Raw genomic sequence first — 26,755 nt, forward strand, 5'->3', positions numbered from 1 at the left:
TCCTGTATGCACGCACCTCACTTATGGCTGCATTATCTTCTTCTCCTGGGCGTACCAGTCTATTACCAGTCAGTCTCATGGACAACCCAAAGTCACTGATAACACAAGTTCCATCATTTTTCACCAGGACATTTCTGCTGTTTAAATCTCGATGGGAAATTGCAGGTTTATAATGATCTGTTTGGATAAATTTAAATATTCATTAATGCTTAAATAGCACTATTGGACATGAAATGAGTATGCAAGTAACAGGAACTACAACATAACTATAAAAGGTAGTTTTTTTTCTACCTATTATTTTCTAATAACAAAAAAAGAACATAAGAAATCAAAATTTTAACTCAGAATCATTACTATTTTCAGTTATATTTTATAACATAACTCCCGTTGTATGTGTAATTAAGTTTGAAACTTCAACTGTAAATAATAGCCAACATGCTGTTGCTTCTAATTTTAACACATACTTGTTTTTTCCTCTTCATTTTAGGGCAGTGATTTTCAACCCTTTTCATCTTATGCACACATATACTGATTACTGAAATTCAGTGGCACATCAAAATATATATATTTTTGCCAATCTGACTCCAAAAAAAAGGTATAATTTTTATTCATGTACACTGATAGCTATTGTGTTGACTGTTTTTGTTTTTGTTTTTACAATCTAAGGAAAAAGAGGTCAGTGTTCTTGACTAAATAGAAATGTATAGTATGTTTTAAAAATTCTTACGGTACACTGATTGAAAATTGCTATTGTAGGGTAGCAAAAAGAGGCAATAGAAAAAGGGATATCTGGTAAAACAACAACAAAAAAAGGTCAACACATCTAAAACAAGTATTAATAAAAAATTGTCATGCCTTCAAAATTTGTATATGTACCTTACACTTTTCTCATATGGTTTAACAGACCAAACCTGTGATAGAATATCCCAGTTCTGCCCTAAGGTTTAGCCATGTCTCTAATCCCACCTCAGTTTTTCAAATCAAACTAGAAGCAGTTTTACAACAGACTAAGAGAACAAGAGGTGGAGCTGCTATTACTCAGCAAGTTAAGAAAACATGTTTTCTCATTTTACAGAGAAACAAAGCACTGTTATGCTTATTCTATTATTTGTTTATCACTATACTACATGTTCCATGACAGAAAGAACATGTTTTTCCTTAATTCAAAGGCCTGGCACAGAGAAAATGTTTGCAGACTGAAAGAATATATCTGAACTAAGCCCCTCATCAGAAACACCACATTTTTTCCCTCTCTGTAAGAAAACTATATTAAGACCACATCAAGACCACAGCTCTTGAAATCAAAAACATTTCATAGTACAATTTTTAAAATTTAAAATAACTCACTAAGTATCCAAAGAATACAGTGATCCAAAGTCAATGATGTTTATTGAATGTTCATATTGAGGACCAAATAGACATAGTATTTATATTTATTACTTTCATTAACAAGTACTAGATTGAACTTTCATCAACAATAAAACTACAGAGGATACTGAGATATATATATATATAAGCAACAGCACAATTGGAAGAAAAAATGGTGCCATATTTTCCGGCGTATAAGACGACCCCCTAATTTTGCAGTTAAAACATAGGTTTAGGCCTATATTTGCTATATAAGACAACCCCCCCACTTCCGAGGCAACACCAGTTCTTTTTTTTAATAGACCCCCTCTCTGACTCTGGCCAATCTGAGCAGGCTTTTTACTACAACACAGTGTCGTCTTATACGCCAGAAAATACGGTAGTTACAAAGTTTATAAAAGAGTTGTTTTCTTCTCATTTTCTCCCATTCTCACTCACTGGACCCACCTTCCAAAGCTTCTACTAATACGGCTCAACTCAACCCCAAAAAGAGCTTCATTTCTTATTCTGAATAAAAACAAGATAAGTCTGTGTATAATCTCAGGCTGATATTTATGTAAGAAAATTTATAGACACTGGAAAATGTTTATATACTAATAATACCAAATAAATACTTAAAACTAAAAGATCTTACACATTAAATCAGGTTAAGATTGGGGAGAATGTGCAATGACTCAGTGAGACAGCCAGAGGGAAAAATTGGGCAATACTTTGTTCTATTAAAAAAAAATTTTTTTAAAGAAAACAAGAGAGCCGAAACCGGTTTGGCTCAGTTGATAGAGTATCGGTCTGCGGACTGGAAGGTCCCGGGTTTGATTCCTGCCAAGGGCATGTACTTTGGTTGCGGGCACATCCCCAGGAGGGGGTGTGCAGGAAGCAGCTGGTCGATGTTTCTCTCTCATCGATGTTTCTAACTCTCTATCCCTCTCCCTTCCTCTCTGTAAAAAATCAATAAAGTATATTTATTTTTAAAAAATAAAGAAAAGAAAATAAGAAAGATGAACAAAAGGGAAAGAAGAGAAAAGAAGATATGAAGCAAGATTAGCATTCATCACCAATGCAAAGGGTAAACTATAGACTGCCCTTTTGATACTTTTTTTGCCTTTAAAGATACCCTCAGTATTCATTTTAATCTTTTTTATAAGGGGTGGGTGGGATGTTACACAGAAAGGAGCAGGACTTTGGACAGGAGCACTGCACCAGACAAATATCGCAAAAGAAAGCAGGGACATAATATTAATTATGATTTTTTTTTAAAAAACCTGAATGAAAAATAGTGTCTCTGTGGATACTTATACAAAGTCAGACAAACATATAGACAGAGAACAAGCACACAAAGGACATGGAAGGATATACATAAACAAATAGTAATAGTAATTTTAATAGTAATTTTCTGGTTAGGTTTGAGTGATATATATATAATCATTCTTAGATTTTTTTATAAGTTATATTTGATATTATTACTAGAAAAAAATTCATAGGGAGAACCAATTATAAATAAATAGATTCAACAACTTATTCTGAAGCAAAAAACAGTTGAATGAATAACAAACTGTATTATTCCTCATTACAAAATTTCTAAACAGCAAAGTTATATTTGAAAATACTGGGAAGAACAGAGTTCTTGGGGAGTGGGTGTGTGTGAAAATACCTTTTAAATGTTTTGAAATAGTCACCCTAGCGGGTTTGGCTCAGTGGATAGAGTGTCGGCCTGCAGGCTAATGGGTCCCAGGTTCGATTCCAGCCAAGGACATATGCCTGGGTTGCAAGCTCAATCCCTCCAGTGTGGGGTGTGCAGGAGGAAGCCAATCAATGATTCTCATCATTGATGTTTCTATCTCTCTCTCCCTTCCTCTCTGAAATCAATAAAATATATATATAAAAAATAAAATGTTTTGAAATAGTATAGTATAGTTGGACTATTTTTAAAATAATAGGTAAAATCGTAAGTTCACACAGCCATCATACTTTCTTGCAATAGCATATGTATATACATTTTTTTAAAAAGGTTAACTAGTGAAAATATTAAATAATATTTAAGACTAAGATATGCACTTAAATAAAACTCTTACTTGATGGCAATCCTTTTCAGCCAATGTTTGACATGAAACCTTGCTGAATTAGGCAAGCCTTGACAAGGGGGTTAGAAAGATATTTCAAGTTCTGTTCTAAGCCAGCTTATTAAAGGAGTTATAACAATATTTAAGAGTAAGGAAACACAGTCCAAATGGCTAATGTGCCAAAGCACTAAAGTGAGTGAGTGCATCAAGTTGCTGACACAGATAATAACACTGGTCAATTCTGAATTCAGGAAAAGCAAGATGTCAAGATAAATGAACTGCTAAATTATTCAGGAGAAATTATTTATATATGAAGCAGCAGCTAGAAAAGATGATCCATGCTATTATATAATGGAACAAAGATCTAAGAAATTGATACATTAAGAAGTCTCTTCACTACCGAGGTCAGAGAAACTGAAAAAACAATGTTCTAGTCTGTAGTGTGACAGGAAAATGCTGTAAGGGGAGTAAGCACAAAGACAGATTTTCGCAGCAAAGCTAATTTAGAGGTGCCTATGATATGAGGTGTATTTTGAAACAAAGTCAGAAAGCAAATGTATTTTTTTTAAAATATTTTTTATTGATTTCAGAGAGGAAAGGAGAGGGAAAGACAGACAGAAATATCAATGATGAGAGAGAGTCATTGATCAGCTGCCTCCTCCATGATCCACACTGAGGATTGAGCACACAACCCGAGCACGTGCCCTGACTGGGAATCAAACTATGACCTCCTGGTTCACAGGTCTATGGTCAACCACTGAGTCATGCTGTCTGGGAATGCAAATATATTAAAAGAACATTTTTAAAAGTATGTCTATACAGGTATCTTTGCAAGAACAGTGTTCAGAGCTTTAATCAAATTCTCAATGGTATCATGACTCCTCTAGAGTCTTGAAATTATTTTTTCTCATTCTTCCTATTAGATTTAAAATACAGTTCTCACATCAGATCTTTCAAATAGCTGGCTAATAAATCTGCTATATATAATATATACTTTTACTTTGAAGATATGAATAAATTTCCCTTTAATTTTGACTCCACATGAGTATCATTCATCTTCTATTCATTGTCTTACCTCCTCGTGGTAATTCTGTATGAAGATAAGCCAGTCCTCTAGTCACAGAATGAGCCAGACGGCAAGAGCTTACCCAATCACTTGTATGGAGACTAAGATACTTGCATAGTGATCCCTATTTAGAAGGCAAAAGAGAGAGGGAGAGAGAGAGAGAAAATACTGCAATTAATTTACTTGATTAAAAGGTAAGTTAGAAGTCTTATAAAGGGCTTGCATAGTTTAGGATTCCATGGATATCTAGTAAATTATAATATTTCAGAATCTTGAAGGAGTAAGACATTTCCTTGGGTAGAGAGAAAGAAAAAAAGAAATTTAAACATTATCATTATTGATTTTTCCAATATTTAAAATTATGTAATTATTTCATTTTAAATACTTCTTGATTTCAAATTAAGATAGAAAATGAGTTTAGACTCTTTCTTTACACTATACCTCTTATCAGTACAAATACACATTATATCGTTATGTTTTACAAATAGAAAATAGATTTTTGACCTGTCAGAATGGCCAACATCAACAAATCAACAAACGACAAGAGTTGGCGAGGTTGTGGAGAAAAAGGAACCCTCGTGCACTGCTGGTGGGAATGCAGACTGGTGCAACCACTGTGGAGAACAGTGTGGAATTTCCTCAAAAAACTGAAAATGGAACTCCCATTTGATCCAGTAATCCCTCTCCTAGGAATATATCCCAAGAAACTAGAAACACCAATCAGAAAGGATATATGCACCCCTATGTTCATAGCAGCACAATCTACCATAGCCAGAATTTGGAAACAGCCTAGGTGCCCGTCAGCAGATGATTGGATCCAAAAACTATGGTACATCTACACAATGGAATACTATGCTGCCATAAAAAAGAAGGAATTCTCATCATTTGCAGCAACCTGGATGGAATTGGAAAACATCATGCTGAGTGAAATAAGCCAATCAATGAAAGAGAAACACCACATGACCTCACTCATTTGTGGATAATAAAGATCATTATAAACTGATGAACCAAAAGATAGATTCAGAGACAGTAAAGCAACAAGCAGATTGTCAAATTTCAGTGGGGAGGGGAGGAGGATCTGGGGGAGATAATAGATCAACTGAAGGACTTTTATACATGCATATAAGTACAACCAATGGACATAAAGCTCTGGGGAGGGAGGGGATGTGTGGGAGGGAGGGAGGGGGAAAAATCAATAAAATATGTAAAAATAAATTAATTAATTAATTAAATTAAAAAAAAAAAAAGAAAATAGATTTTTGTAAATATGTATGTGCCAGTGCTACTCAAAGTACTTATCCACAAGCTCTTTATTACCAACCAGCCTGGGATGGGATAAGGAGCTTGCACCGGAATGAATGTCAATCAAAGCACTGCTGTTCCTTCATCAAGAAAGTCTTGTGGAGGGGTGAGAGGGTGGGGGGAGGGAAGGGTTGGAGAGGTGAGGGGTACTAAACAGTTAACTTGTGACAGTTAATTCACATTCTGTGTGAGATCCTTATCTCAATGCAGACCCTTAGTAACCAGTTTGCAAACCAGCAATGTTCTACTGAATATCTGATTGACTGCTCATATAAATCTGTTTATTGAATGAAGGACTTACATTGGGATAGTACTCCATCACAAGCAAATATTCCATGCGTCCATCTGCAGTGACTCTCTCATCTCCAACTATAAAGCGAGCAATGTTGTCATGTTCCATCAAAGGCACTCTGTAAATGTTCTTCTCGTTGATAAAATTCTGACGGTTTGTGAAGGAAAACATTTTTACAGCAACTGGACGCTCATCTAAGGAACCTTTATATACTGCTCCATATCGACCCCGGCCAATCAGCTGCAAATTTGTTTTGAAGCAAGCAAGGTATTAATTCAAATCACAACGGAACAATAAAATTTACTAAGTAAAGTGTAAATCCATAAGTGTGCCACAGTTCTCTATGGCTTAAAGGTTAAATTATGTCATTGTCAAGGAACCAATCAAGTCCACATTTTATATGGCTCAGGAAGCAACTACTAGACCCAGCCTTCCCAAAGACAGCAACAATAAACTCTGGGGAAAAATGTAAAAAAAACTAAAAGTGCTGGAGAATGAAGAAAAGGAGCTAAATAGCGAAAGGAGTCAACACTTAGAAGAAAGGAATGGCACGTTACCCCCTTTTATATCTCTTAGCCTGAGAGTGGGCTGCAGTCAGCGCTGTGCATTGGAGCTAAAAACAGAATAGGAAATCCATAATCTTTCTGGCCCCAGGAACCAGAGGACAGAATTTGGGATAATCATGGCTGCTGGAAAGTGGGGGAGAACTTCAGAAAGGAGAATCAGAGAGGAGGGAATGGAGTGAGTGCATGGAACAAATTCCTGCTAAAGACAAAGTAACTGAACTAAGATTTGAGCTTCCATCTGAGAAGAGTTTGCAATGTGTCCAACCAAGATAAATGCCTACTAAAACAAACATTGAAAGTAAATACCCTTCAGAAGAATCTAAAGAACACAGAGTCTGCACCATATTCATATTCACAATATCTATGATATAAAATTAAAAGTTACTTAATACACAACCAGCAAAACGCAATCTGTTCTTTTCATTTTTTGACTTCTGGGGATTTCTCTCACTTTTTTATTGAAATAGGTAAAGGATTTACTATAATCAATTTAAGGCTATTTGTTATATTTCACTCACTGTTTCTAAGATAAAATTTAACAAAAAGATAGACTGTTCTTAGAAAGGTTTATCAATATCTGGTTAAATCAGCAATGTTTGGGAGTGTTTCTTTTACTCAGTCCAGGATAAAATCCTATGGTTTTAATACGTTTTTTTTTCAATGTAGTAAATTAGACATCTAATTATAATACATTTATTAGCCACACTTACTTCTTTTGTGAATTGTTAGTTCATTTCTTTTGTCCATTTTAAAAAATTATTTCCTCATATTGATTGATACTAGCTCTGTATCAATTCTTTGTTTCTGTGTTGAAATACTTTTTTTGTATCTGGCTTTTAACTTTGTTATATTTTTCTCCAAAATGAAAGGTTCTTAAAATGTTTTATATTATCAAATCTATCATGTCTATTATTTAACAGTCTCTGCAGTTTGAGGATCAGATTTATATATCTACTTCTGACTCGCTGCATGAAATTCATGCACATTAAAAGGGGATTAGAGGAAATAATTTAATATTGCTATTTGCCCTTTCTCTATAATAGAAACATCAGAGATGAAAGAAAATTAGTAAAATGTACAGGAAAACTTTCCTCCTGTCAGAGTCTGGGGCACACCACGGGACCCAGAGTCAAATCCCTCCCTATCCACATGCACCTCAAAATCATTTGAGACCCAGAACAGGCCGGCTCCCCACATTGAGCTAGATCCAGACCTGGCCAGTCCCACCCTTGTCAAGCCCTGCTGGGCAGGGGGCAAAGTCTCAGGTCCCCTGGCCCAGGGACAGGATGGGGGGCATGGCCTGAGGTCTCCCAGCCCAGACGGAGGCAGGGGCATGCCTTGAGGTCCTCCATCAAGCCCCACCAGGTGGGGGACTTGGCCTGAGGTTCCCTATCAAACTCCGCTGGGCGGGTGGACGTAATCTGAGGTCCCCCGGCCTGGGGCTGGGGTGGGGAGCATGGCCTGAAGTCCCCCCTCAAGCTCTACCTGGTGGAGGGTGTGGCCTGAGGTCCCCAGACCTGGCACTGGGGCGGGGGAAGCAGCCTGAGGTCCCCTAGCCCAGCACCAGGATGGAAAGCGTACCTTGAGGTCCCCGGTGAAGCCCCGCCAGGTAGGGGGCATGGCCTCAGATCCTCTGGCCTGGCTCTGGGGCGAGGGGTGCGGTCTGAGGTACCCCAGCCTGACGCCAGCACATACTTCTCAGAATTTCGCATCCTTATTACCAAACTCTGTTGAAGTCTGTACTCAAAGCTCAATTCCTTTCTAAATATACTTTCTTTAATAACCCCTTTTCCATAACTTTCTTACATTCTTGTCCATTTTATTTTTCTCCATAGCACTTACTATTACTTGAAATAATATACATTGGTTTACCTGTTTATAGACTCTCTCCCACTACAATGGAAGTCTCAAGAGGGTTATCTGTATTGTTCAGCTACATTCTCAGTGCCTAGAATAGTCTTGGCACTAAACTGATACTCAATAAATACTTACTGAATAAATAAACAAATAATTCAGTAAGTGAATAAAGTCACAGTCTCAGATATGGAAGCAGAAGAATGGTCCATAATCTTACAATCTTACCTCCAACAGTTTCAGATTATCTAGGTCAAGAGAGGGCTCTGATGCTGCTGCCTCCATCATGTTCATACTGTGCAGACCTTGTTTACGGTCCCCTATAGGAATAGGCAGAAGTAGTTACTGGGTGCTTCTCTTAAAGTGAGGACTTCATTGTACTTTTTATTATATTACCATTAAAAGGAAGAGCTACAGAAGGGTAGGCAGCAAGGCTTGTGCCTAATGTCAATGGGTGTAAAACTATTTACTAAACTAAGAATTATCTATAAATTAAGATGAATGATAAGTAACATGAAATCTGAATTCTGGGAGATGATTCCAGTAACAGACCTAGTTTAAAACCTTAAAAAATACTGCCAAGACCTTAAAGGTAGTTTTATTTGTTATTTAAATCAATGAATGAGTGCAGATTTCCTAAAAGTTCATAGAACCTAAAGTTTATTAGAAACAACTGAACATTTGATGATACTGAGAAATTACTGTTACTTTTTAAAATTTTTCAATGGTATTGTGGAGATATATATTTTAAATCCTTCTATTTCAGCAATAATACTAAAGTATTTATACATAAATGACATGTGATTTTTTAAAAATAATCTAGTGGCACAGAAGGTGTGGTGAGTGGGACTAACAGATGGGTGATGTACAGATGTGATAATTGTTGAAGTTGGGTGGTATTTTGTATATGCTTGAAACTTTTCATAAGCACTAAAGGAAAAAGGATTGTTAAGAGAGAAAGATGGGAACTACTGTACTACAGAATGTTTTTTTAGCATAAAGATTTTAAAAATGAGAAAATAAGTATCAACGAAAAGGCATGTTTAATAAACAACAGAATAAGTTTATTTTTACCTGTCAGCATCCTGTATCCAAAGCATAAGGCAACTATCAAAACAGCTAATACAGAGACTGATGCTAAAGCAATGATTATTGTTTCATCTCGGTTAAATGAATGAGGTGGACCTAAAAGAAAACAAATTTTAAAATATAGTTATCATTAAAGAAGATGTACATATTTATAATGGAATATTACATGGTCATAAAAATGAAATCTTGCCATTTGCAATAAGGTGGGTGGAATTAGAGGGTATTATGCTAAGGGAAATAAGTCAAACAAAGGCAAATACCATGTTAGTTCATTTATAAGTGAAATCTAAAAAACAAAATAAACAAATAAAACGGAAATGAACTTAAATACAGAGAAAAAATGATAGTTGCCAGATAGAAGAGGGGTTCGAGAGGAATGATTAAAATGGTGAAGGGAAAAAAAAAAAGGAAAAAAAAATGGTGAAGGAGCCCTAGCCAGTTTGGCTCAGAGGAGAGAGCATTGGGTCCACAGACTAAATGGACCCAGTTCAATTCCAGTCAGGAGCATGTACCTTGTTTACAGGCTGGATCCCGGGCCCTGGTCAGGAAATGTGGAAAGCAACCAATTGATTTTCCCTCTCTCTGTCTCTACCTCTCCCTTCTCTCTAAAAATCATTGGAAAAACATCCTCAGGTGAGGATTAACAAAATAAAAAGGTAAAGGAATTAAGTACAAATTGGCAGTTACAAAACAGTCACAGTGATGTAAAATATAGCATAAGAAATACAGTTAATAATATTATAATAGCTAAGTACAGTGTCATATAGGTAGATGACTTATTGGGAAATCACTTCATAAGTTATATAAATGTCTAACCACTGTGCTGTACACCTGAAACTAATATAATATTCAGTGTTGTAATTAAACATTTTTAATGTAAAAATATAGCTATGCTTTTTTTTAGTATGTTGTTAAATAGTGACAGGAAGACTGTATCACTATTAGTCAAATCTGCAATGTTTTTGCATCAAAGGACTAAAAAATTAATAAATTTGTAATTATTGAAAAGTATACTTCATGTAGACTGTTTTTATACTAGAGGCCCGGAGCACAAAATTCATGCATTCAGGGGGGTCCTTCAGCCTGGCCAGCACCCTCTCGCAGTCCGGGAACCCTCGGGGGATGTTTGGGAGAGGGCCTAAATTGGCAGTCGGACTTCCTTAGGGCAGCCACGAGGTGGGAGAGGCTCCCGCCACCGCCACTGCGATCACCATAAGTCTGACTTCCGGCTGAGCAGCGCTCCCCATGTGGGAGTGCACTGACCACAAGGGGGAAGCTCCTGCATTGAGCGTCTGCCCTCTGGTGGTCAGTGTGCATCATAGGGACCAGACATTTTGCCATTCTGTTGATTTGCATATTAGCCTTTTATTATATAGGAAATTATATACATTTAGAACACTGAAATACCTGTTAGTTACATTTCTAATTATTAAAACACTAGAGGCCTGATACACAACATTTGTGCAAGAGCAGGGCCCCCCTACCCCCCCCCCCCCCACCCCCGGCCAGCACCGGCTTCCCTCTGGCACCCAGGACTGGGCTTCCCTCTGGCCACCAGCAGGCACCTGAGACCTGGGCTTCCCTCAAAAACCCAGCTTCGTTCAAAAGTCATCCAGAAGGACATTGAGTCTAATTAGCATATTGTGCTTTTATTATTTACTACATCATGGAACAGCACAGACAGAACAGTATATTTAACAGAATAGTCTTGGAATTACATTTGGTGTCTTTTTAAAATAAGTTTTTATTGATTTTAGAGAGAGGAAGGAAGAGGTACAGAGAAACAGAAACATCAATGTGAGAGAAACATTAATTGGTTGAGTCCTGTGCACCCCCTACTGGGGATTGAGCCCACAACCTGAGCATATACCCCGATCAGGAGTCAAACCAGTGACCTTCGGCTCATGGGGCGATGCTCAACCAACTGAGCCACTCTGCTGGGCTCACATTTGGTTTTAAATCTTGACTCTACACCACTCTCTCAGTGGCCTTTAGCAAGTTACTGGTATTTGACATTTCTGATGTTCAATTCTCACATTTGTAAAAATAATAATCTCTACCTCACAAATCTTCTATGAAGCTTAGATGGAAATCTGAGTACTTAGTATAGTGTTGAGAATATATTATCTATGCAATAATAGTAGTTATGTTTACCAATATTAATATAAAGATTAAAAGAGTGTGGCTTTGCTGGCAATTAAGCCTGAACTAGACTTAAAACTCAGTTCTTCACCCTCACTGGTTTGGCTTAGTGGATAGAGTGTTGGCCTGCAGACTGAGGGGTCCTGGGTTTGATTCCAATCAAGGGCACATGCCCAGGTTACAGGCTCAATCTCCAGTGGGAAGTTGGGGTGTATGCAGGAGGCAGCCTATCAATGATTCTCTTTCATTATTGATGTTTCTACCTCTCTCTCCCTTCCCCTCCATCTCTGAAATCAATAAAATATCTTTAAGAAACAATAAAACAAAATAAAACTCAGTTCTTCCACTTACTGTATGACCTTCAGAAAATTTCTTCACCTGTCTGAGCCAAAGGGAACACACATATCTAAATCACAGGGCTATTATGAGCCGGTATACCATTTTATGTGTTAGTTCCTTCCATGAATCAGATCATGCCCAGAGAAACACCCCTTAGGATGAATGTCCACAAACTGGAGTTTGTCCAGAAGACATGAAGGTATGAGAACACTGAAATGTGATAGGTAGAGAAAAATGGAAGTGTCTGGTATACAAAAAGAGAAAATTTAAGAGCATACAATAGTTGTCTTCATGTAGAAAAATAGATTTGTAGCTAGAAAGAATAACATGATCCAATTAGTGAGTGTTCCAAAGACAGTAGACAGAAAATACTGTTTTTGATCCATGGTTGGTTAAATCTGCAGTTGTAAAACCTAGGAATATGGAAGGTCAACTATGTAACCACAGAACTATCTCAAAGTGGACCTATTCTGTTTCTAACAAGATTCTGAGTTGCTTTGCACAGGCAGCAGACCAAAACTGCAAAGCATACAGCAGAGGCACAAGAGAAAATTTTGACCCCAAGTTGCACCTGTAACACACACACCCTGACTCCCATAAATGTTTCTAGAGAATGCCAACAACTGGATTTTTAAAAACAAGTGAATTTCTTAATGACAGTAACTAAGTAGCATTTTTATCATAACATAGATTCTGTCCATTCACTATACTTTCCTGAGTTTTCCTACAAGCAAGTAGATGTTTTTAATGTTTTTCTTCTATGCTGTTCCTATAACTTTGCTATTAAAATACATTAAACTATTTTTCTTCCCCACCACTGCCTGCCCCCCCCCCACATTAAACTATTTTTAAAAAATTGGTTATGCTGCTGAAACCAGTTTGGCTCAGTGGATAGCATCGGCCTGCGGACTCAAGGGTCCCAAGTTCAATTCCAGTCAAGGGCATGTACCTTGGTTGCAGGCACATCCCCAGTAGGGGGTGTGCAAGAGGCAGCTGATCGATGATTCTCTCTCCTCAATGTTTCTAACTCTCTATCCCTCTCTTCCTCTCTGTAAAAAATCAATAAAAAAAATTTTTTTAAATTGGTTATGCTAGGTGACTTTAGGTCCTTCTAATCCCAAAATTCTGTATAACTCTTTTAATGTTTCTTGAAACCTCATTTTCTCTTTACTTTTATTCCCAAAATTTACAAAGAAAATGCAACAGCCCTAACCGGTTTGGCTCGGTGGATAGAGTGTCGGCCTACGGACTGAAAGGTCCCAGGTTCGATTCCGGTCAAGGGCATGTACCTTGGTTGTGGGCACATCCCCAGTAGGAGGTGTGCAGGAGGCAGCTGATGTTTTTAACTCTCATATTTTTTAAAAAAGAAAGAAAATGCAACATAACTTTTACGTAAAAATATTAATTAACCCACAATCTGAAGTAGAAAATATTAATTCATATACAGGGAGGATGAAAAAGTGTTAAGTAGATCTTTAAACATATTTAAAAAAAAAAAAAAACACACATGCTAGTGGTTAAATATTTCAAATGGAAAACTTTACAGGAGGTGTCACATGATCTAAAAATATGAGACCTCTGAAAAACTGCCAGAAAAAAACATTTCAATGTATTCATATATGTGTGCAATAAAAGAGGCCTTTACCAGAAAACTCCTAACTTTTATTTTTTTTTCTTTTTTAAAATTCTTTCCTTTTTTGCATATATGCTATATATACGCTATATCTGAAATTGTTTTGTTCCCCTAGCTCTAATAAACCCTCTCCTTCCTCCCTATTAGCTTTCTCAGTTAAATACTCAGCCAAATGTAAACACTGCTATGTATGCCTGCGTGCAATGGCTCAGATTGTACAAGCAAGCACTTCCTGAAGGCAGAACAGACAGGGAACTGCTGTCTGCCTCATTGGAGCCTGGGATGTTTCTGTTTACAAATCCTGGAGCCAGGCAGGGGCCACTCCTGGAGGCTTAGTGTTTGCTTCCTTGCTACACTCAGCCTTTGTCTGGGTCTGTGTTAAAGAAAGAACCACATTGTGGCATGTGCAGCAAGCAACAAAAGAAATCTTAAATAAATGATGCTTATTTGGCTCCTAAATCTTTTACAACTCTGTATGAAAAAGCAAATTAGGAATTTGTTTTTGTTTTTAATTTTTTTAGCAATGTACTTTTCATAAAACTAGAGGAAAAACATTAAAATCAAAACAATGTGATTGGAGTTGAATTCCTTAGCAAAATAATTCAGATTGCTAAATATTGTTTCTCTGATAATGATATATTACACAGTTCAATGTTTTGAACAAATATTTCTATGAGAAATAAACAATTTTATTTTCATTACTATGTTTAGAATGGCAAATGTACAGCAATTATGATCACAGTAATGTTTATGTTTAATGTCCTAAAAACATATTAAGAGGAGGCATATCTCTTTTTTTTCAAGTTGGTATTTAATACTACTTAAGACTTTTAAATTTAACTTGCCTCAATCATTATGAATAGACTTTGTTTGTAAGAAACAAACAACAACAAAAAACAAAACAGTCCATAATCTCCTAAATCCAGACATTTTATGGTGGAATTATAAAATGGAAAACTAAGGGAGAGACAGAGGAAGAGAAACAGTCTGAATTAAAAAATTAAAAAAAAAATTTAAAGAAAACAGGAAAAACATTCAATGCCAAGCTTTCTTATTAACTTCTAGCTTAGTAAGATTTATAATTTTTTTAAATAGGTGTTTTGTGATGAAAAGAGATTGAATTTCAGCATTATGCTTCTTTTATTAAAGAATGGATTAAAACTAACAAAGTTAATTATATTTCAACAGAATAAAGTCATTAAGTAAGTATAAAAATAGCACTTAAGTAAAATAGATTAAGAATTTTTAGTAAAAACAAAAAATAGAAGATAAAGATTAATGTGCAGCCGATGCTACTTTTTTTTTTAAATCCATTAACATTAGAAAAATAGAAATCTAATCACTACAATATTCATTATTAAAATCACATAAAAATACTCAGAATACAGAATCAAGACAAAGAATTAAATCATTCAGAGATCCCTAGTCAAATTTCCTAACTGGTCTACATAAAAATGATACCTAAAAAGTATCATCCTAAAAACCATTATTCTCACAAAATAACCATGAAATAATTTGACTATAAAAAATTGAAGTTATAGACAAACCAAAAGATAGATATAAAGACAGTAAAGCAACAAGCAGACTATAAAATTACAGCGGGGAGAGTAGGGAGATCTGGGGGAGATAAGAGATCAACCGAAGGACTTGTATACATGCATATAAGTACAACCAATGGACACAAAACTCTGGGGAGGGAGGGTATGTATGGGGGGGGGGGGGCAATGTTAAAATATGTACACAGATAATAATTTAATAAATAAAAAAATAGAAAAAAAATTGGAGTTATAGCCGAAACCGGTTTGGCTCAGTGGTAGAGCATCAGTCTGCGGATTGAAGGGTCCCAGGTTCGATTCCAGTCAAGGGCATGTACCTGGGTTGAAGGCAAATCCCCAGTAGGGGGTGTGCAAGAGGCAGCTGGTTGATGTTTCTCTCTCATCGACGACGTTTCTAGCTCTCTATCTCTCTCCCTTCCTCTCTGTGAAAAATCAATAAAATATATATATTTTTTTAAATTGAAGTTATATTTTCCAGTTATTTGCTGACTAGACCAAAAATTATGCTTGTCACTGTACAGATAACTACATCCCCCATTTGATATTCTCTAAATTATGATAACTTGCACTCACTTGATAAGGAAAGCATGTCTACATGTAGAAAAAAAATAATTACCTTTTTCTAGTTTTCCCCATATTGTTCCTTCTTTCAAAGCATTTTAAATTATAAAACATAAGCCCTACACATAAAAGTGTTTATAATACAAATGTACAGTTTAGTAAATTATTTTGAAGTAAATAAACACTCACACAGCTACCACCTGGGCCAAGAAATAGAACATCAATAATCCCCAAAACCACCTTCCCACCTACCTGCTCCTTCTTGGTTATAACAGCTTTTCTCCTCCCCAGAAATAGCCACTATTCGGACTTATGCTAATCATTTTCTCACTTTTCTTAATAGTATTACATTTTCTGTATGCTTAGGTTTGCCTATGTCTGAGTTCTATGTAAATGGAATTTATGTGCCTTGCTTTTGTTTAATAATGCTTTGAAGATTTAACCATGCTGTTGTGTGCAGATAAAATCCATTCAGGGTTTCTTTTCTATGTAACAAATGCAATTATTTTTCCTTGTAATGAACTTGAAATTTATAATGCTATTTAAATAATCACTAAAGCTAATCCCTATTAAGCATCATAGAAACATTCCATAAATGAATGTATTTAGTTTGTTCTTTTTAGGACTTTTAAAGTATCCAATTTTGTTGGTAAGAGACAAATATTAAACAAAGTAGGCAAATGAAAAGACTGCACATCCTCTTGCTGTTTCTAATTTTGGGGGAGCAGTGGCAGCAGCTAGGAGCCAAGAAAGCTGGAGTTAATAAAAGATGCACTCTTGGATAAGGACTGAGCAGAAATGAAAGCTTTTTGAAAGTCTGCTTTATGCCAGTCCACTTTTACAAAATATTTGCATTAATACCTGTTTTCATTAACCAATAGAAATCTGAAGAGGGTTTTCACTTCTATGGACTATGGAGTGAATACAGAGGCCAGCACTTGTTGTGCAGTGAGCCGTTATAGAGACAGCGCAAACCTGAGCGGAGAGTGGCACTGCCGACCTCCTGCTCAGCATCAACTGCCACAGCTCTGAACCATGTCTGTGGACATCTGTGCTTTACCTCGATTCATTTTGTGCATCTGTCAGCAGCAAGATGTGTCCTAAGGTAATTGCTTCTTTGCTTTACACCATTTTGGCTTACAAAATATATCATAGCAACACTATACTTTCAGATAGCGGATGAAACCTTTATCTGAAACCATCAGAATCCTTAAAATTCATATCTCCCATAGTTTCCGGGTTGTTCTGTTATCCCCTGCCCTCAAAGCACATATTTATTTGACAATTCTTTAAAAGGGACCTTCTAAACATACACATCCATAAAAGGACAGTAAAAGGAATAGTGTTTTCATCAGATCATCACTGATGATTCGAACCCAAACTGTCCATAAATAAATGCTCAGTTCCTACAAATCCCACTCCTTATGTGTTAAGAGTAGAGAGTTAAAGTAACAGAAAACCTAGGGCTGTGCTGAGGCAAACGGAGTGTAGAACTACTAGTATTGTTGCTGGGACTGTATCATTCCCCAACACAGGCACTGCTCATTCCCATCTCATTAGATCTTCTTTAACTAAGCCCTCTTTTCAACTTAACCTTCTATTTTACGTTCCCTTCTTTGTCCCTGTTTATTACATTTCTGTCTGAAAACCTGTCCTAGAGGCATCCACATGTCCTGCTTAAAAGAGATGAAGCAACTGCAGGAAGTTTTATTTTCAGTCTAACTCTTTCATTGTTTTCAAAAAAAAAACAAAAAAAACACACCTTAGTTACAATCTTTGTGAGGTAAAGGTGAGATCAAAGCAATTCAAGTTAAAAAAATATTTTATATCAAATTGCAAAACAAATCACACTGATCTTTTTAAATGAGTGATTGTTCAATAGCTCCAATATTTTGATAGATCCAACACTTTCAAAAATCAACAACTAAAAACACTAACCTACAAAAAAAGAAAAATTACTGCCTTAGTCAGTGTGACTCAATGGAGAGAGTGCAGCCAACACACCCATGAGTTGAGTGTTTGATTCTCAGTCAAGGGCACGTACCTAGGCTGCAGGTCCTATTCCAGGCCCTGGGGCAAGTCTGGGAAGCATCCAATACACATATCTTTCTCACAATGATGTTTCTTTCTCTCACTTTTCCTCCCTCCCCTACACTCTCTTTTTTTGAGAAAAAAGAAGCAAAGCAGGTAGGTATGGGGCGGAATTGATATTCAATAGCACAGAGCTAACAAAACTTCAGAATGAAAACTATCTGATCAACACTACGTAATGTGTAAATAGAATCTTGCTACTACTGCAAGATATACTAAAGAATATCTTTAATGGATACATACTCTTCTCTATTTCTCTTGTACATTCTCCTCTAATATTTTTAAAATATATTTTATTGATTTTTTACAGAGAGGGAGAGAGAGTTAGAAACATCAATGAGAGAGAAACATCAATCAGCTATTTTCTACACACCCTCTACTGGGGATGTGCCCGCAACCAAGGTACATGCCCTTGACTGGAATTGAACCCGGGACCCCTGAGTCCACAGGCCAATGCTCTATCCACTGAGCCAAACCAGTTAGGGCCTCTTCTAATATTTTTAACAAGTATAAAAAGAAACACTTTATTTTGCCTCTTGCTAAAATGCTTCATAAAGTACTAAGCAAAGTCTTTTTCTAGCTATACTTAGCCATTTTCTATCTATTCAATTGCTTTAAAGCAATCAGAAGCAGTGAAAACTGAAAAATCACTCTGTATTCACATTAGCTACAAACCTATCTGTGGCCCTATGCCAATATCAGCTTCTTTATAGGCTCTCTTTTCCAGCTTGGTGTGAGATGAAGACATTTGCTGCCAGACAGTGGAATCAGAATTTCTAATCTTAACAGCACAGCATAAATTAGAATATGATTTCTTAAACCCAGTTCTAGATGCAATTCAATCTCTCCTCATCAACTTAATGAATAATTTTCTTTTAAAATAAAAGTATATTTTTATACTATGTTCATGCAAAAGCCTTTAACACTAAATGCAATGAACTGGGTTTATTTAATTTGTCTTTTTTAAAAGACAAAAATTTTTGCCAGCTTTTCTAACTTGGTTATTTTGTTTATTTTATAGTTAAGGAGGTTAATTATACCAACTCCAGAAATCTTATCAAGAAATGTTACAAAATAGTGTCTAAATCTTGCAATATTATAAATTCCTTTCATACTCTGGAAGGTTACAAACACATTAGGATGAATTAAGCAGGTAAAAGAATACTGTAGATATAAATTCATGAACTTAAACTAAAGGCTGACTTTCTTTTTAAACAGTAAAGGTACTGCAAAGTCTCTCATGGTTGGAAGAGACTCAGAATAATATAGTTCATTTTCCTTTTTAAAAATAATGTTTTTATTTATTTCAGCGAAAGGAAGGATGATGAAAAGAGAAAAACATCAACAATGACAGAGAATCATCTATGGGCTGCCTCTTGCACACCCCTTACTTGGAAGGCAGCTATGCTCACCACTATACCACCAACGCAGACTACACCCCTTACTTGGGATCATGCCTGAAACGCAGGCATGTGCCCTGACTGAGAATCGAACGGTGATCTCCTGGTCATGGGTCCACACTCAACCACTAATCCACACTGGCAGGGAACAGTTCACTTTCTAACATGTCAGATTTCTGGTTTTAGGCAGTATGTGGACATGTATCAGTAAGAGTTAGTTTTCTTTCTTTTGTCCACTTACTGAGGTGGAAAAAATCTCAACTTGGTAACTGTGGATCTCTACAACTCTCAAACATTTGTTATTCTCCCTTTTAACAGAGAAAAGGAACTTTAAGTATCAGATAATTTGGCAAGCAACAATATCTAGCTAGTTAATTAGAGGGTTTTGTTTTAATTTTACATATTTTTAATTAAATACTTTTTAAAGTTACCCTCTATTTATGGTATTTGCTTTACATTTAAAGTATGATGAAAAGTTTCCCTTTAAAGTATATACTTTTTAATGAGATGCTTGAACAAAAATACTAAATAATGTGTAATATAAATATAGAAAACATTTGTAATGTGAAAAAAATCATGAGGTGGTCCTTGAATTTTAGGAAATGTAATCAAGTATTTTCAAAATATCTTTTTTCTCTCCCTCACAAATGAATGAACAAACAAATATAAACAGTTCCCCTATTTATATTACACATACTCTGGAGTGTAATAAAATTAAAACATCCAGGTTTTAATTTTGGCTCTACCACTTATTAGCTGTATGACTTGGTAAATTATATATCTGTGCCTTGGTGTTCTCAACATAAAATAAAAACGTAAGAGTAATCATCTCATATGCTTCCATAAGGGTAAGTAGAAAGGTTTAAGGCATATAGAAGAACACTGCAGGCACACACTGAGTACTCAAAAATGCTACTTAGTATTGACTCCACTATATATTAAATGCCTGAGTTCCCTTTATGTTTACTTAAAAAAGACTGCTCATTCTAGTAACTATAATCCTGATAAAGTGAATTGAATTAAAATTTCATTACTAGATTCATCCCATCTGGAATAATATTTTCTAAGAATCTTACGTTTACTTCAAGTATTTTATGAAGCAAAACCCATTAAATAAATATCTAACACTAGTATCTTAAGGCCAGGGGGAAACAGAACTTGTTGATGGGGAAAGGAAGAACAGTGCCTGAAAAAGTTACTACGTCATACTGGATACAAAGAGGAATGGTTTTCTAAGAAAAAAGACAGGGTTTCAGAAAATAAAATCTCAAAAGAAGAAAATTACCTCATCTCCTTAATTCCAAAATTATGTCCAGATTCAGGTCTACTTCTAACTATATTCTAAATAGGCACAGAACTACTGGCAAGTATTTTTTAAAGTTGCCAGTATAAAAGGAAATCTTTAAAAAAAAAATAATTGAAGTATTAAGACCTAGAATATGAGTTATCAATCCATAAATCTCCTCACTTATAGTCAGTTTTGTCTTGGAGAATTATCTGATAATATGGTTTCTGGCTGAACATATGCTATAAGGACTCTGATGAAAACCTCAGACCTGAACTTCAGATCAACAAAATAACTGGCATCTATTTTTAAATATCAGAAGTTCTTTTTCCATTATTTCCCTTTTTATTTTAAAGGCTAATAATTCTTCTAAATGGAAGAAAACAACATGTATAATCTACTTCAGATGCTGAGATTGGAGGAAAAAGCTTTTTTTAAGAACAGATAGCTAGTGGCAGAAGTCATTGGTGATTTACAGTCCAAAGCGAACCTTACTTTCATGGTACATAACAATGTTCACATACCTTTTTCCAACTTTAATAAATAATTATTTAATTATTTTTAAACAGACATTTCATTTATATTTCAACAAAAAGCATCAGTAGACTTCCCATTCTGTTAATTCTGGTTTAGGAAAGCCAGAATAAATAGTCTATGGATATTTCATTTACTTGTGCCCTAATTAGCTTTAAAAAAAATTTAAAAAAACTATGTAAGGTAGTTTTTAAGACTACACAAAATCTGTAATTTAAAAAATATATATTTAGAACTGGAGGGAAATGGAGTAACCTTGCTCTAATCCCATAACTCTACATCAAAGTAATCCTTGAATGATTTTTAAAAAATATATTTTATTGATTTTTTACAGAGAGGAAGAGAGAGGGATAGAGAGTTAAAAACATTGATAAGAGAGAATCGTCGATCAGCTGCCTCTTGCACACCTCCCATTGGGGATGTGCTGGAACCAAGGCACATGCCCTTGATCGGAATCGAACCTGGGCATCCGCAGGCGATGCTCTATCCACTGAGCCAAACCGGTTTCAGCTCCTTGAATGATTTTAATGTGAAATTTTGTGGCTCAGCAAAATACATTCACTTATGGTCATGTGGTTAGGTTAGTCTGTCAGGTTTTCCCTACTTCCCTACATTAATCTTAAAGATCCACTGCTAAAAAAGAAAAAAGATGCACTGCTACCATATGCTTTGGTTTATACCACTTATGTATCTCATGATCTTCACCTGCAACTGTGGATGGGAAAAAACACACAAAACAACATTTTTCTGAGGGAAGAGAGCTATATCTTGTTATTCTCAGCCATCCATACATTTCTTCATAGCTACTGGGTTTGACCCTACTGAATGTGCAAGTGAGAAGGCAAGGAAATGTGATGGTGGATATTGTGCAATATTATGCAGTTATAAATAATACTGCAATGGATAACATTATGCACATGTATTTTCATATTAGTGGAGGTGTATCTTCAAATTCTTAACAAATGGGAGTACTGGATGAAAGAGTAAACACATGCAGTTTTCTTAATATTGCCAAATTCTCCTCCACAGGGGCAGGAACGTACAATATGTTAATTCACTTGGTAATATACCAAATCCTTGGTAATCCCAGTGCACTGCTTTTGCATTTCAGGTGTTACCTAAATATAGTCTCACGATGCTGGAACTCTCCCTCTCACTTCTGCCAAATGTGAATGCTTGGGGGGAAAAGTGTGTGTGTGTGTGTGTGTGTGTGTGTGTGTGTGTGTGTTTTTAATCCTCACTTAAGGGTATTTTCCCATTGATTTTTAGAGAGAATGGAAAAGAGAAGGAAAGATAAGAGAAAAATATGACGTGAGAAACACACATAGACTGGTTGTCTCCTGTCCATGCAGTGACCAGGGGCCCGGGCCAGGGAGGAGCCAGCAACTGAGGTCCATGTCCTTGATTGGGATCGAACCTGGGATCCTTCAGTCCACAGGCCAATTGCTCTATCCACTGAACAAAATCGGCTATGGCTGTTTGTATATATTTTTTAATTTTGCAAATCTTTGGAGAAAGGAATTACAAGGAAAAGTAAGTTACTTTAGCTACTTACTTAGTGGTGTTGTATCTGGAGGTGGAAAATTCTCAGTAAAGTTGACATTACACAAGTCTGTGCTACAGCAGCAGAAACGATATGTCCCATTCTGAATTGAAGGAGGGGTGGTAGTTACAATGCATTCTTCATGGAGACACTCTTCAGGATCTCCAATGTGAGACCAACAACCTACAAATTGATATAAATGTAAGCATGTTAAGGACCAATATGATAAACAAAAGAAAATGAAAACAACAAACTAAGAAATAATTGCAATCAATGTGAGAGTATGTATCAGTTATAAAATACTTTTGCACATCAATAGAATACAATTTTTTTTAAATAACAGGAAAATGGCAAAATTTAAAGAGGCATTTCATGGGGTGGGGGAGTCAACAACAAAATGTTTAACTAAATCATTAATATAAGAATTATTAAAGCAACAGTAAAATTTCATTTTTGTCTACATTAAACTTATCTAAGTTTAAAAAGTAATAATATACTACTATAACAAGGATTCAATGACACTCTCACTCAATATTGGAGGGAATGTAAATGTATATAGCATTTTAGAAAACCACATGGCAATTTTTCTGAACAGCCTTTAAAATATTCATGTTTTAAAATCTAATAATTCTACTTCGAGGTATCTATTCCAAAGAAAAATTAGATAAGGTCAAAGATTTATCTTCGAAGATTTTCACTGAAGTAGTATGTATTACAGTGAAAACCAGAAAACAACATAATGACCAACAGAGTAATGTGTAAGTAAACTGCCATAAGTGTATTCAATGAAATACTGTGCAGAGGTTAAAAATATTTTATATATATACATATACACACACAGTCTTGGGGAAACATTCATGATATAACAAGATAAAAAAAAAAAATTGGCCGGGTACTCAGTTGGTTAGAACAGTGGTTGGCAAACACATTAGTCAACAGAGCAGCAAACCACGGCTCGCGAGCCACATGTGGCTGGCAAGCTGCAGTTTGCCGACCACTGAGTTAGATCATTGTCCAGACAGGCCAAGGAAATCTGTTTGATTCTGGGTCAGGGCACATTCCAGACTCAACCAATGAATGTATAAACGAGTGGAACAACAAATACATTTCTCTCTTTCCCAAATCAATCATTAAAAAAATATATATTTTTTTTTTAAATAACTGGCCCTAACTGGCTTGGCTCAGTGGCTAGACTCGCAGGCGTCTTCAAACTACAGCCCGCGGGCCACATGCGGCCCGCAGAGGAGTCTGATCCGGCCCGCCAGGTTTGTTGGGCAGTGAGCGCAGCCGAGGTGTTACAGTAGGAATTAGTAGTTCATATAGTCCGGCCCTCCAGCTCTCTGAGGGACCGTGATCTGGCCCCCACTTTAAAAAGTTTGAGGACCCCTGGTAGAGCATCGGCCTGCAGACTGAAGGGTCCCAGGTTCAATTCCGGTCAAGGGCATGTACCTTGGTTGTGGGCACATCCCCAGTGGGGGGGGGGGGGGGTGTGTGCAGGAGGCAGCTGATTGATGTTTCTCTCTCATTGATGTTTCTAACTATCCCTCTCCCTTCCTCTCTCTAAAATATCAATAAAATATTTTTTTTTTAATAAAAGAAAATAATTGGGTGTGAAATCATTTATACAGTTTACCCTAACTTTGGGTAACAAAAAGTACACACATATATAAACATAGAAGAACACAGAAAACACACCTACTAGAATAAATTAATAGAGTTTAAAAAAATTCTTAGGAGTATGGAATTGTATGTGTTTATTTCTCTTAGGTTCCTGTATTTTCTAAATTTCATACAAATAAGGCTATATTAATATTATTATAATAAAAAATATCTTATTAAAATCATCTAAAAATCAAGTCCATTTACAAATTTGTGTTTGTGAGTGACTATATACATGGATATATACTTCTAAATTACTGTTTTCCTGATGACAGGGAGAATCCAAGATGGCTGCACAGGTAAACACCTAGCCGCAGCCGCACACAACAATTTCAATAAAATACAACTAAAATATAAAATGGACATTACTCAGAACTACAGGAAAATCGACTAACTGGAAATTCTACGAGAAGCAAGGAGAAAACCAGAAGGAAGCGCGGAGGAGCTGTAAAAGCCTAAGGTACGGAGACACGCAGCACGTGCGCGCAGAGGATGGAGCCGGAGAGGAGGGAGGCTGAGTGCCTGGCTGGCGTTCCCTAGCCGGAAGGAGATAAAAGCTCCGACTGTGCTGGGCCCCAGTTCCAACTGCTCTGAACCCCAGTTCTAGGCCAGACCTCGGGGACCCAGGCTCATCCATAGGGAGCTGGGCTGTAAGGCAGAACCCCGGGGGAGAGGCAAAAGGAGGTCCCGGAGGCGCACACATTGCACGCAGAGAAGGGACGGTTGGCTGTGCCACGGGATTGCCCTGGCAGGAAGGAGACTGGGGCTCCAGACTGCTCTGAATGCCACCTCCAATCCCACTTCCAACTGAACTGAACCCCAGTTCCAGGCTCATTGGGGGAGAGCCTAGACTGTTTGGGAGCAGGCAAAAATCGAGGGCACCTTTCTCTCAGAGGTGCTAGCAGCGAGTACTGAAGGACCCTGAGACTCAGGAGCCGCATAGGGCGGGGCTGACGGAAGCCAAGGCTGTAGGCTCCACCCTGAAACACCGCCCCATCAGGGAAGCTGCGAAAATGCAACAACAAAATAGATCACAAACGAAAGAAATGGAGGACAAAAAGCGACTGGATATAGAGTTCAAATCTACGCTTACAAGGTTTTTCAAGAATTTCCTAGAAAAGGTCGATAAGACCTATGAGGATATGAAAAGGGATCAACTAGAATTAATAAGGAATCAACGAGAAATGATAAGGGATCAACAAGAAATAAAGAATACATTGTCTGAAATAAAAAATATTATACAGAGTCCTAAAAACAGAATGGAAGATCGCAAGAATCAAGTCAAAGATTTGGAACATAAAAAGCCAAAAGACACTCCTCCGCAGAAGCAAGTAGACAAGAGAATCCAGAAAATTGAAGATAATGTAAGAAACCTCTGGGACAACTTCAAGCGAACCAACATCAGAATTATGGGGGTCCCAGAATATGAGAGAGCAAGATATCAAAAACATACTGAAAGAAATAGTGACAGAAAACTTCCCCCACCTGGTGAAAGAATTAGACTTACAAGTCCAGGAAGCGCACAGAACTCCAAACAAAAGGAATCCAAAGAGGACCACACCAAGACAAATCGTAATTAAAATTCCAAGAGCAAAAGACAAAGAGAGAATATTAAAAGCAGCAAGAGCAAAGCAGGTAGTTACCTATAAAGGAGCACCTATACGATTGTCAGCTGATTTCTCAACATAAAACCATGCAGGCCAAACGGGAATGGCAAGAAATATTCAAGGTGATGAATAGTAAGAACCTACAGCCAAAGATAATCTATCCAGCAATGCTATCACTCAGAATCGAAGGCCAGATAAAGAGCTTCACTAATAAAAAAAAAAAGCTAAAGGAGTTCATCACCACCAAACCAGAATTATATGAATTGCTGAAGGGGGTTCTTTCAGAAGAGAAAATAAATAAAGATAAAAATTATGAACAACAAATACGTAACTATCAACAAGTGAATCTAAAAACCAAGGAAATTAAAAAAAAGGTCTGATGAACAATATTAACTGGTGAATATAATAGAATCAGAGGTATGGAAGGGGAATGAACTGACGATTCTTGGGGAAAAGGGGAGAGGGGTATGTAGGAAGAGACTGAACATAAACTGTGCACCTATGGATGAGGACATGGGGGGTGGGGAAAGGGCAGAGGGTGGGATGGGAACAATAAATAAGTAAATAAATAAATAAATAAATAAACAAACAAACAAACAAACTGTTCTTAGATGGGGGTTTTTTTTTGGGGGGGGGGGAGTTCTACACCTAAGTTAATCCTGTTATTTGAATTCTCTTTGGGGGATTGGGATCTAAGCTTAAATTAATAAAAACTTTTTCTTAAAAAAAAAAAAAAATACTGTTTTCCAGGCGAGTTTTAATGCTTTTCAGATAAACTTCAATTTTATAAAACACAACGTTATATCAT

At 36.5% G+C, this 26,755-nt stretch overlaps 1 protein-coding gene across 3 annotated transcripts in view; it reads right to left on the bottom strand.

The window, feature by feature from the left end:
* BMPR2 (bone morphogenetic protein receptor type 2) overlaps nt 1-26,755 on the bottom strand; it is a 97,104-nt gene that overhangs the window by 24,133 nt on the left and 46,216 nt on the right. For 2 of the 3 annotated variants that reach the window (XM_036422276.2, XM_036422277.2), the window contains exons 3-8: nt 22,694-22,864; nt 9,583-9,693; nt 8,737-8,828; nt 6,098-6,328; nt 4,504-4,618; nt 17-177 (exon numbers count right to left, since the gene is read on the bottom strand). In XM_036422276.2, the coding sequence (XP_036278169.1) occupies nt 17-177; nt 4,504-4,618; nt 6,098-6,328; nt 8,737-8,828; nt 9,583-9,693; nt 22,694-22,864 (881 nt within the window). The remainder of the gene's footprint in view (nt 1-16; nt 178-4,503; nt 4,619-6,097; nt 6,329-8,736; nt 8,829-9,582; nt 9,694-22,693; nt 22,865-26,755) is intronic. The other variant, XM_045575427.1, reaches the window with a different exon arrangement.

The sequence above is a fragment of the Pipistrellus kuhlii genome, unplaced genomic scaffold, assembly GCF_014108245.1.
Source record: "Pipistrellus kuhlii isolate mPipKuh1 unplaced genomic scaffold, mPipKuh1.p scaffold_m20_p_7, whole genome shotgun sequence".
In the NCBI taxonomy this organism is placed as follows: Eukaryota; Metazoa; Chordata; class Mammalia; order Chiroptera; family Vespertilionidae; genus Pipistrellus; species Pipistrellus kuhlii.